The 13,263-nt window shown below is 37.2% G+C and overlaps 1 protein-coding gene across 5 annotated transcripts in view; it reads left to right on the top strand.

The window, feature by feature from the left end:
• The window catches only part of ST7 (suppression of tumorigenicity 7), a 273,873-nt gene that overhangs the window by 176,529 nt on the left and 84,081 nt on the right, over positions 1-13,263 (top strand). For all 5 annotated transcript variants that reach the window (XM_068972731.1, XM_068972729.1, XM_068972728.1 and 2 more), the window contains one exon: positions 1,740-1,837. In XM_068972731.1, coding sequence (XP_068828832.1) covers positions 1,740-1,837 — 98 coding nt within the window. The remainder of the gene's footprint in view (positions 1-1,739; positions 1,838-13,263) is intronic.

Below are 13,263 nucleotides of genomic sequence, written 5' to 3'. Positions count from 1 at the left end.
TTGACTTGTCAGTTTGTTGGTTGTTTAAGAAGAAATTTAGTGATCCCTGTGAGAGAGAATGTTTTCATTGTCTAACCAAACTTGGAAGTGTTTCTTTAAAATGATATTTCTCTCAACTCATTTCTCTCTCCTGCATCTTGGAGAGTAGGAGTGTATCTCCTTCATATTTGAGATTATAAAATTAAGTTTTATTTTTAAGCCTGAATTTGGTGCAGAAACTGAGTGCATGAGTCCCTATGACTAAGGTACAGTGAGATCTTTGCATTGTGGCCCGTGTACATGTAAGTGTGTCCACATAACCCCTCAATGCACAGGTTTTTATTTTTATTCTGTAGTAGTGTATATGTTGTGGTTTAGACGGTAAAGAATCCGCTGCAATGTGGGAGACCTGGGTTCAATCCCTGGGTTGAGAAGATCCCCTGGAGGAGGGCATGGCAACCCACTTCAGTATTCTTGCCTAGAGAATCCCCATGGACAGAGGAGCCTGGTGGGCAACAGTCCATGGGGTCGCAAAGAGTTGGACACGACTGAGCAACTAAGCACAGTGTATATGTTAATCAAGTCTCTAATCATCATGTCTCTTGCTTTTTTTTAAAAAGTGTGTAACAGTGAATTTTGTAGACATATATAGTAAATGTCTATTTTGTGAACTAAATGAGGATTAATACATAAAATTACAAAGTCTGTAATATAACCTGAGAAATTTTCTTTATTTCTTTTCTTCTGTAAATTAATCCTTTCAACCTGTTGCCCAAATCTATCCAAAAATATAATCACATCTTTAAAATAATTGGTAGGTATCTGGCAGATTTTCAACACACATCTTGTTCTCATTGTTTGAAACTTGAAATGTTAGGACTTTGGTCTTAACATCTTTTAATAGCTGCGTATTATACATATACTTAATCTATAACAGGTGTGTCATATTTTTCTAAAACATGGTAATTTTATTGAGGATTAAGTACATGCATGTTCTCACTGGTCTGGAAACATATCCAAAAAGACACATAATTAAATAAAGAGATTAAGATGAGAAGTTGTTAATGTGCTTTTTAAGAGCCATTTTGGTGACTATTATTACAACTATTTAGCTTGTCAATACTTTCTCTAACACTAGGGTAGTTTTTCATTTTGTTGCATAGTCGGTTGTCATATCTGGAATGTGTTATGTTGCCATCTGAAATTGACTGCTTTGGGGACCTGGAGATGATTATGATGTCACTAGTGTTAGGGAAAGAATAATATAAAACAGAAGTTCAAGATGAGGCTTCTCTAGACTTATTGTCAAGAAGGAAAGAAATAATAGTTCATCAGGATGCAACCTGAGATTCACCTCTCTGCATCTTCGCCAAAGGCATGCACACAAGAAGAATGTGGAATTTTTGCTTATAAACCGCATGCAATGTGGATATGTCCATTTTCCCAGCACTTTGTGGCAGATGATTTTATTTATCGAATATTCAATATCCTAACTCAAAAGCATGGATTAATAATCAGTCACATGGTTTGACCTTGGAAGGCTAAGTACTTTGACTTCACTCTGTATACCTTCTGCTATTAGCAAAGTTGTCAGTGCTCCTCCAGTAAGGAAAAGTCAAAGGAGCAGACTGTTCTTTCTGAGGTTCTCCTTCAAGGGCATGGAAAATACGCCTCTGTATTTCTGTATTTTTATTTTTTCTTGCTGCTCAACTGAAATCTTTTTTTTTTTAAGTTTTCATGTTTTATGTCTCCCTCTTCAGGACGAGACACCAATGTTTTGGTCTACATCAAAAGAAGACTAGCCATGTGTGCCAGAAGACTCGGGAGGACCAGAGAAGCAGTGAAAATGATGAGAGATGTGAGTGTGAAGCGGTGTTTGGGAGCAATGGCAATGCACCTGACCTAGAGGAGGAGCTCGCCGAGTGAGACCATAGCAGACAGTATCGCTGATGGTGTGGTGCTGCCATGGGGGCTGGGCTTCTCTTCTAACTCACAACTTAGTCAGTGAGTGATCTCAGACAAGTTACTCAACTTCTTTGTGCCCTATTTCCTCATCCATAAAATGGGAATAACAATAACTTTAGCAATAGCAACACACTAATAATAATGATTACTACTTAGGATCGTGGTGAAGATTAAATGAGATAATACATGCAAAACTTTTAATAGAATGACTAGCCTGTTAAAGAAATATCCTTGTTATTAGACCTTTGGGGCTGTAGCCGGAAGCCAAGAATGAGATCAGCCACTTTAGCTAACTGACATTTTTTGTATTTAGTTGTTAGGACGATTTGAATAAACTATGGCTCAAATTGCTACTCTCAAATTTAATAACATTATGATCTAATCTTATTAGAGTCATTTCAAGCATTTTCCTAGGTTCTTGAATCAAGACATTTTATTAATAGTAGTCAACATAATAAGAGAGGAAATAGGTGAGAGTTTTAAAACAAAAGAGAACCAAAGGAGGTTATTATTATGTAACTTCAAATTAAAACAGTGGTTTTAAGGGAAACCAGTGGAGGAACTTTTACTTCCACTTTTTCTTTTTTTATAGTAAGAAATGCTTTTCATAAAGAAACAGACATCAGTGGGGATTGTATTTATAAACCATTTTCTTTTGAAAAACAGTCTCAGAAAGCCTTTGTCAACATTTCATTCTTTTACTGTCTTACTTAATTAGGAGGCATAGGTAAACTGCCCATTATACAAGTAAAAGAAACATGGGGTAAGAGAAAAGTGGTGTTTTGCGTAGGTCTCAGCTTTTGGGTTGAGAACCGGACTGTGTAAACCCAGTGAGCCCTTTCTCAGTTTTCTCTGGACTGGTGTTATTCATGTAAATTCTCAGTTACTCTTTGGCAGTGGGAGTCTGCACTTCAGGATCACCCCTGGTTGTTTCTGCAAGTTACAGCATAACAGGATGACGCAAGTGAGACCCATGCTTCTGGCTTGGGTTCTGGCTACTCCACTAAACAGCAGTATAGCCACCAGACCTGAAGAGAGGAACGCAGGAGAGAGATTCCAAAATAACTCTAACTTGACTGAAGGTGATAGATGTTTCTTAGGCAAAGCCACTGCAAAGGGAACCTGCCAGGATTAAATTCTTTTGTTGAAGGAATAATTGAAAGAATGTTATATAGTATAAATTAAATTTTAGAAAAGGCGATTTCTGTAGAGACATGACTTGCTCTCAAAGCTTTTTCACTTGCAGAAATTCCAGCCTTTAATAGAGTGGAGAAACGCTGCCAGTCGCTGAAAGAGCTGAGAATTTTATGAAGGATAGGGTATTTCTCTATGTGAAAGTGGCCCAGCTACATTAAACTGGCCCTGGCACATTCAGCCTTTAAGGTGTTTTACATTTATAGCCTTTTCTTAACCTTAATTAGCCTGGGACAAGCATGCATGGAGGAACAGATTCTGGTGATTCTCTTTATTATATGTTTAAGCAACTTCATAGGAAAAACAAACTCAGATGATTTTAATTCCGGTTTTTTTTCAATCAGCCTCATTCTGATTATCATAATTTTTAGTATATACATATAAAATTTCACATGATTAAAACCAATACAGCTATACTATGGTTTAATTTTTGTTTAACATTATTTTATATTTGCAATTCCATTTATTGACATAGTCTACAAATAGACTTGGGCGGAGGGGGTGGGGTAAATCTGGGATCCAATAAAATAAATGCTGGGCAGAGGGTAAGAAAACCTGCAAATGAATCTCAGCTTCGCTCTTCATTAACTTTGTGACCTAGGGCAGCTTTCTCCTCTTTCATGGGCTTTTCATTTGTCTTCTGTAAATCAGGGATAATGATTCTTATCTAAAAGTATAATTGAGGGAGTGATGGAGTGACATAATGTGAAAACACCTGACATATAATAGATATGCTTCCCTTTTTTGCCCTACTTTTTCTCCATTATATAATTATGTCTTAAATTTGCTGAACTGTTCCTCTGATGAGCATTTTGAGATATTTCTGATTTCCTTTCCTTGAATGAATCAATTAGTCTTTCTCTTTTCATATGTGTATAAATATATATATATATATATATACACACACACACACATACCTGTGTATGTATATATATTTCTATGTATATGTTTCTTGGGTTACTTTTCTTAAAAAAAAATCTGTCATATTATTAGAATACCAATACATGTTGTATTTTGACTGGGTTTCTGGAACATCCAGTAGATAGGGGTCCCAGTGTTGTAACAGTCCTGTGAAGGATGCTGTCAGACATGTTTTGAAGAGAAATATCCAAAACACTCTCTCCTTCAGAAGCTCCTGGAACCCTAAGCGGAGGAGGGAAGATTGAGGCGCCTCTCTGTTGATGCTGCAGCTGGCCCCAGCCCTGCAGGAGACAGTTGGTCGGTCCTGACTCTTCTCAGGTCACGGGTCATGCATAGACAGGGACTTCACTGAGGGGGTACTCCTTTAACAGCATGCACATGAGCCATCTTGCTGGAAAGCTTCCTTTGATAAAACAGCACACTGGATTCCAGGCACCCTCCTGATAAAGCCTTAGGGCAGAAGGACCTAATTTTTCATTAAGACACAGCCATCCTACCCCATATGCATTAGTTGAAACTTTCCTAGAGCAGATTTTAAAGTGGAAACAGAAATGGTAGAGTCAAAATGCCTTCCATGTAGAAAGTAGACTCTCAAACATTTCTCTGGAAATCTCTTAAGAAAGGGAAAACTGTTAAAAACTGTTCATTAGTGATTTATCCTGAAAAAGAGTGAATGGATTTCTGGGAAGGCTAACTGTTGATGGTTGTGGATCCAAATATTGATCCTCCAAGTGAACTATTGATGAGAAAAGAAAACATAGGCTCCTTAGTGTCAAGATTCATGGTTTCTTTTTTTAAAAGCAAGACATTAATTATTTTTAACTGTCAGGATGTCTTCTCAAAAAACCCACTTTAATTAGCTTCCTTTTGCAGTCAAGAATACAAGAGCACCTTCCTTATTGAAGCTTGTTTGGCAGCAAGCAGAGCTAAGAGAGCATGGTGGCTTTTGAACTTCACTATAAGGTGTTATTTAATATTCAAAATGAAAAGAGTTGTATTTTCTGCTTTCTTAACTTAAAGCAAAGTCTGTTTGCTTGTTTTCATTTAAAAGAATTTTGTCTCTCTTGTTAACATTTGATATATAACACAATTTATTTTCTCTTTTTAACTTTTACCAATGAGCTAACCTCAGGTTCTTTCCTCTATCCTTCCCTGGTCCTGTTTGAGTTGATTGGAAATAGAATTCACAAGACTGACTGGTCTGGCCCCTAAGCCATGCTCCATCTGGCCCCTGGTATGGATGGGACTGTGTGCCCAGATAAGAGAGCCTTCCTAAAGCTCATCTTGCCGCAGGTCGCTGAGTCTAGGGTGGGGTTTCCCAGCCTTGGCACTGTTGACATTCGGGCACCTGTCTTTGCTGTGTGCATCCTGTGCACTGGAGGATGGTCAGCAGCGTCCCTGGCCTCTGCCCACTAGGTGCAGTAGTTGCTCTCTTGCTTGTTGCTTCCCCTATCTTTAGACGTTTGTCCCCTATTAAGAACCGCTGATGTGGAGAATCGTGAAGTGAGTAGACGTGTTTTGGGGCAGACATCAAGTTTTTATTTACTCTGCTTATCTGTAGTCTGAGTTTCCCCTGTGGTAGGTACAAGCCTCTAAAGCATTCCTGGGATTAATCAGTTCCTACTAGAACCCTTGACTGACCTGGGACTGTGCTAGTTTGGGGAGATGAGTCTTAGATGGGACTCACTGAATAGGGATCTGGGGAGTGAAGAGTAAGTGAACTTAAAGATTTGGGTGGGGACCTAGTTGGAGGGTAAGAGAGAGGCGAAATAAAGGCTAATGTGGGGTAGTGTCTTCCTTGGTCCTTCCTTGGTCTAGATCATCGTCTTCCCCTCTTCCCTAAAATGTATTGGCTCTTTGAAAGTTGACCATAGGCCCTCAGACTTACCACCTGTTTCTCCTCCTTTCAGTAGTTTTCTACAGACCTCTGCATCGTCATCCCTGACTCCTGTTTCATCCTGTCTCTGCAGCTCTACCTCTCTCGCTATCCTGGCCTCTCATTTGACACAGGTCATCAAAAGCTTATTAAAACAGTTTATTTCTTTTAGGAAACCATGCTTCTTAGTCCTCATGAAGTCTCAGTCTTCCTGGCTAGTTTCTCCTCATCTTCCTAACTTCCCAAATTTGAAGTGTTTCCTGGACTGTTCTAAGCCTTCTTTTTGATTTCCATCTACAACTCTGGAAAATGACATTTAGACTCAGAGGTATGAGTGCTGATGAACATATCTGCAGTGGTTATTATGTTCTAGGTATTATTTTAAGTGCTTTACAAATATAAATCACTTAATGCTCATAACAGCCCTTGACGTAGGTGCTTGTTCAAGGTTGCATAGCTAATGCATAGTTCTGAGAAGGTGATCTTCCAATCACCTGCATCAGTAATAGCCAGGGTGCTAGTTGAGTACCTACTTCATAGGATAGGTATAAGAATTAAATGGAATAATTCCTGCAAGGCACTTGGCACAGGACTTCACAAAGAATAAGTACTCAGTAAGTGTTGCTATTCTTACCATTACTGTCTAAGATATATTGTTAAGTGATAAGGAAAGGTGTAATAATAAATACAGTTTGATTCCATTTTTTTCAATTAAAAATAGATGCTAATATTAACCCATAGTTCTCAAGCTTTTGGTCTCAGAATCCTTTTAAAATTACTAAGGACCTCAAGACTTTTATTTGTGTGGGTTTATCTATTGATGTTTATCATTTCTGAAGCTAAAACTTATTTATGTTCTCAAAGAGCCTGTTTCCAAGTAAGGTCACTTTCATAGGAACTGAGGGTTAGGACTTCAATATAGTTTTTTGGAGTACGCAGTTCAATCCATGGCACCAGGTTATGTACAAAAGGAAAACTCTCTGTCAATACTTTCATTCTTTCAAAATTTCACCACCTATATGACATTTAGCTAAAGACATATTTTTTTATGCTTTTGACCACGTTAAACCTTTTCTCAGACTAGACGATAGGGTTATAACTGCTTAACATTCTTCTTTTGTTCTTAGTCAGGGTTCTTTATAAAAATTAGTGAGAGGAAACTGCAGTTACCTCATCCCTGGGTTGTATCCTTCCTATATTTTCAGCCTCATTTCTACAATTCCTAGTTGAGAACTGGAAGATTTTCAGTTTTTTTCATGTAAGACACATATTGAGTATTACTATGCACCAGACACTTTGCTAAGAAGTTTACATATACCATCTCATTTAATTCACATACCATGGGTGTCCTATTAAATTTGAAGAATAATTTTTACTCACTGTAACAAGTCAAGAAATAAGGATCTTATTTTCTCTTCTCCACTCCTGCTATGCCATCTCACTGAGGTAACACACTCATGAGTCAGTGTACATCTTTTTGCTCCCTTTTCTTTGTGCCTATAAATTTGTATCTAATCATGTAAGGATTTTGAACAGAGTTGATTTGTATCTTAACCAAGTTTCCATATGAGGATTAAGCCTTCTTGGGGATGTTCAATTTCTGAGCTTCTTCCCTAAGGGGTCTCCTCCACAAGTTTTGAGGTAATACAGTACCATTTTCCCTGACCTCTTCTTTCACAAATATTTTATCCCTGTACTTTACTGTTCTCAATTTTTATCTCAAATCACTTATTGAGATGATCCCTTCATTAAGGAGAAATTAGGGCCAATGAATAGAGAGGGACAGGTGTTTTGAGCCAAATGTTAATAACATACAAAAGGGATAAGTGAAGTTCATTAGATTTTGAGCTTCTTGAGTACTAGTGTGGTATTTAGTTTTCTCATGTGTCCCTCCCAGCACACTGTACAGTGTCTTGTAGACAGACAATCAAGAAAATATTTGAGTCTGTGAATCGGAGCTGTAGCATACAAATTCCTAGTTAGCACTTTGCACCTGTGACTTTTCTTTCCCATCCTTTGTTTAGACACCTCTTTGGTAACGGTTTAATTCTACTTTCCTTAGAAGTGATAATGTTTATTTTTAAACTAATGTAAGTTAAAGTGAGTTTTATTTAGAAAATTATTGTAGATGTTCATTATATATAATCCCTTTTAGGTCATTAGAGGTATCCTAGGATGTAAGCAGTTGACTTTTGGGGATTAATTTAATAGTATTAATAGCAAGAGGGTTTCCTTTAAATGGTTTATGAAGAGAAGCACTTCTGGTGAAATCACACTTTAGAAAATATAAACCTCTGGGACTAATCAGACTCTTTGGAACATTAAGGACTATTGATTTGCCCTTCTCAAATTGTTTTAAAAAATTAGAGAATATTCTGTAACAGAAATTCTGCTTTATTGCATAGGTAAAAGTATCTTTTCAGGAGAAAAATTTTTAATGAATGTTTTACCGGTTAATTTCTATTCCTTTTTCATCTCTTTTTCCTTATTTTTAAATGCTCTAATTTCATAAGGAATAAAACTAGAGCATTTAAGGTCACATGATTTCCATCTTATCAGTATATCCTTTTTTTCTTGAAATTTAATTTGGATTATTATTAATAACTTGATTGACGAATTTATTTAGATGTTGATTGTTGAGAGAAGTCAGGTACCATTATGTGGACAGGAGGCATAGGAGTAGCATTTTAATAAGTTTAGGCAACCAAGTATCACTTGAACACAGTTCCATTCAAGCTTTTACAACAACCACATATATCATTGAACTAAAGACAATGGGACCTAGGGATTGAACCCAGGTCTTCTGCATTGCAGGCAGACACTTTTCCCTCTGAGCCACCAGGAAGCCAGATGAACTAAAGACAAAGTGTGCAGCAAAATATGTTAATTCATAGTAAGTGTTCCTGAAGTGTTTGTTGTCATGTTTTCTAGATTCTATCTTTGCAATACTTACAAATAAAGAAAAAGTGAATTTTGAAAGCAAATGCTACAAATAGTAATGCACTGATCTTCAGACTTTATATGACTTTGAAAACTTTATATAACCTTTGCTTTTTTTTATCATGATTTGCTTCTCTGGATTTGCCTGATTTATTGAGTTAACTTATTTAATAAGTTATTAGAATTAGTGATTCTATAGGAAGGAAAATTATTTAACTAATAAGAGCAAATAATAGATTTATTGGTTATTACCTTGTTGCATCAGTAGTGATGAAGCACAGTTTCATCAGCATTATACTCTATATTCACAGTGAAGAGCTGGTGGCAGATAATCCCTGAGGCAGATAAGAGTGTTATATTTATTTACACATGTCATATACATGAACGTTTTACTTGTAGCATAATAAATATATGGTTGATAAGGTAACTGTCAGTATCAGGGTTTTTCATATATGTGGCCCACGTTTTTCCACGTGGAGAGTAGAATCCACTGTTGAGCTGAGCCTTCAATATATATGCAGTGTGGAAAAAAAGAGAAAAGTCAAGGATGTTTCCCAGGATTTTCCCATGGAAGCAGAGGAGTTCCTATTAGCTAAGATGTGGAAACCTGTTTGCAGGGAGAAAGGTTAGGAGTTCAGTTTTGAACATGCTGTATTTGAGAGAGCACATTACTCATTTTTATCATAATGGCATCTTGATCTTTTTGTGAATCACAACAAATCTCTTTGCTGAGGTGAAGACACCATTATATAGAGGAAAAATAATGGGACCTTTGGGTTTGATGGAAGAATCTGCCTGCAATGTTGGCGACCTGGGTTCGACCCCTGAGTTGGGAAAATCCCTGGGCTGGGAAGATCCCCTGGAGAAGGGAAAGGCTACCCACTCCAGTATTCTGGCCCAGGCAATTCCATGGACTGTATAATCCATGGGGTCACAAAGAGTCAGACATGACTGAGCAACTTTCACTTCACTTCTAAAATATAGTTAATGAGGAACTCCCATTGTCATACCTTTCATTTAAGAAATCCCAGGAAAGTAAAACCTGATTGATTTTAGAGAGACCAGGACCATCACAGTCTTGCAAAATATGTAATGCAGTATGTGTTTAACTTATATCTCTATAGATTTTCTTACCATTTTTACTCAACATTATTTTTCAGGCCTATCTATTTTTACTTCTCATACCTCTGGTATATGGTTGCAAGTTCTAACTTCTGTGTTGTATTCTCTCTTATACTCTTACTCTATTTTACTTATCCTTTCCCCAGTGAAGGCCCCCACATGGCCTCCAGTTTCCCATTATCACAGCAGTGTTGGAGTGAACATCCTTATAGACATGTGAGAAGCCTTCACTGGGTGTGTAGCCAGGAGTGGATTGTTGGATGTTAGGCATATAAATATTGATTTTAGCATGTCCTGCCAGTACACTTCCCAGAATGGCTGCCTGTGATTGTTTAAATTCTCATCAGCAATACATGACTACACCCATTTATCTCAGTACTAGGCTGCTTTAAGCACTATATATATGTTATATATATTTCAAATTCATTGCATATAGCTTTTTATAATGTTATTTCATAATTTAAAAAATATTTGTCTGTAGTTCCGCCCCCCCTTTTCATTTTGTGTTCTCTTTGTCTTTTTTAACTTTTATTTTTGCTGATTAGTCTTGACAGAGATGTGTCTTTTTTATAAAACTTTTCAAAAGAACTAGGATTTGGTTCTATTTATTTTCTCAGCTTTTTGTCTTTATTCCAGTTTTTCTGGTCATACTTGTACTTATCTGTTTCTCCTGCTTCTCTTCCTCCCCTCCCCCATTCCCTGTTTGTTGGCTCTTTACCAGTTTCTTACGTTAAACACTTAGCTCCCTTTGATTCTATGTAAGTATCTCTTTATTTCTTGATAATTTCATCTTATTCTGCATAGTTTTTTTTTAGCCCTTTGTCATTGGTTCATAATCTTCTTTATATTATCTTTAGAGAACTTAAATCATATGATTTTGAACATAAATCATATGATATTGATTTGGGGAAAATTTATTGGAAGCCTCCTCTGAGGTCTAGTATATGGTCAGTTCATAAATGTTATATCTGTTTGAAAGGAGTATGTTTCTGTTGGTTACAAAAGTCTATATGTATTTACTAGTTTAAGTGCATTGCTAATCATGTTATTCAAATCTGTATCTGAGCGTATTTTGTTTGCTTGTTCTATCAGTTTCTGAGAGGTGTGTGATTGATTATTCATTTCTCATTGTTTATGTACCTCCTTTTTTCCATGTTTAATTAATTGTTGCTTTGTATACATTGAGGCTATATTGTTAAATACATTTATGTTGATAATTATTTTGTCTTACTGATTATGGAGTGTATAATGCTCCTCTTTGTTCCTTTTACTTTTCTGCCTTGATTTGCTTTTTAACTTGGGTTAAGATGGACTGCTCTAGCTATTTAGATTTGGATATTTACATATTTTATAATTAAGTTTTCTGTAATTTTTTGATAGACCATTTGGATATGTAAAATGTTGCTGAATATCATCTATTCAAATCTGACAGTTTTTTTTTATTTTGGTTCATGTTTTTCCCATTTGTGTTTATCATCATTATTCTGTTTAGAGTTATTTTTGCTGACATATTCTCTATGTCATACTTTGCCTCTTTATTTCTTCTCTTCCATTGAATAGGTCTAGTGGTTCAATATTTAAAAATTCTGTTTTATTCTTATTGTTGTTGTTCAGTTGCTAAGTTGTGTCTGACTCTGCAGTTCTATGGACTGCAGCATGCCAGGCTTCTTTCTCTGTCCTTCGCTATCTCCCAAAGTTTGTTCAAACTCATGTCCATTGATACAGTAATGCCATCTGACCATCTCATCCTCTGTCAGCCCCTTCTCCTCCTGACCTCATCCTTTCCCAAAATCAGGGTCTTTTCCAATATGTCAACTCTTTGCATCAAGTGGCCAAAGTATTGGAGCTTCAGTTTCAGTATTAGTCTTTCCAGTGAATATTCAAGATTGATTTTCTTTAGGATTGACTGGTTTTATCTCCTTGCAGTCCAAGGGACTTTCAAGAGTCTTCTCCAGCACCACAGTTTGAAAACATCAATTCTTCATCACTCAGCCTTCTATAGGGTCCATTTCTCCCATCCATATATGACTACAGGGAAAACCATAGCTTTGACTATATTATTCTTGTGGTCCCTACTAACTAAGGATCCATGCTTATATTTATGTTTCTTGATCAGCTATTAAGTTTATCAGTGCCTATATCATTTTCCCAAATGATAATTATCTTAGTCTGTACTTGTACCTTCTCTCATTCACACCTCAACCAGGTACTTTTGTAAACAGTTTTTCCTTCTGTGAGATATACAGGGAGAACAGATGTCTGAGTCTCTGCTCTCTTGGCCAGGCTGCTTCTGTCACCAGGAATCAGTGAAGCTGTTGACTTATAGAGTGAACAGAGCGATGATTACTGAAAAAAGACATTTTGGCTGCCCTGGGCCAGGAGGAACAGAAACCATAAAGCATGCAAAGCCAGCAGTGCATGTGATGACCAGGGAGGCTAATGATCTGGGTTTTTTGCATTCCCTTTTTAAATAATCAATACATAAACATTGAATATATCTCCTTCCTGGTCAGTTGTCTGTCCTGCTTGCCAAGAGCAGATGCTCCCATAGCCTTCTGCCTCTCCATGGGCTTAGAGACATTGCCTTTGTGACTCATGAGTTCACTGGTACACAAGGCTGCTTTCTGAGGTATGAGTCTCTCCACATAGCAGCTAGGATGAGCCATTTAAAACATAGTCATTCTTTGCTTAAAACCTTCTACTGGTCTCATCCTTAATTTAAACTCTGTGAGTGGCTTAGAAGGCTCTACATTCTCCAGCCCTCTTTTCTGCTCTATGTTCACTGTGCTCCAGGCACACTAGCCTTCCTGTTTGCTGAATGAGCCAGACTCACTGCCTCTTCAGGATCTTCACTTGCTGGAAGCCTTTCGTGGAATTCTCCTCTTCCAATCTCATGACTGGCTCCCTCACTGCCTCGGTTTCTGCTTAAACAGCTCGTTCACAATCCCACCCTCTCTGTCCTCCCTCTCTGACTACTGTATTTAAACCCGCCTTTGCCTGCTTTGCCAGCATTCCCTAAAATCTTTCTTGGCTTCATTCATTCTCTTTAGAATGTGTACCAGCTGATAGTCTCTCCATATATTTATCTGCATATTTACTATCCCCTCTTCACTAAAATGTCACTTTCAGGAAGGAAGGTTTTTTTTGTTTGTTTGTTTACTTCTGTACCCCAGAAAAGCAATGCCTGGCACGTAGAACCTCTCAGTAACCAGTTGAAAAATTAGCCACTGAATGGAACAGATGTGGAATGAAAGAAATTGTATAAT

This window comes from Capricornis sumatraensis, chromosome 5 (genome assembly GCF_032405125.1).
Source record: "Capricornis sumatraensis isolate serow.1 chromosome 5, serow.2, whole genome shotgun sequence".
NCBI classification, from domain to species: domain Eukaryota; kingdom Metazoa; phylum Chordata; class Mammalia; order Artiodactyla; family Bovidae; genus Capricornis; species Capricornis sumatraensis.
The sequence above is the reverse complement of the archived record's forward strand: the minus strand, read 5'-3'. Positions and strand labels throughout refer to the sequence as shown.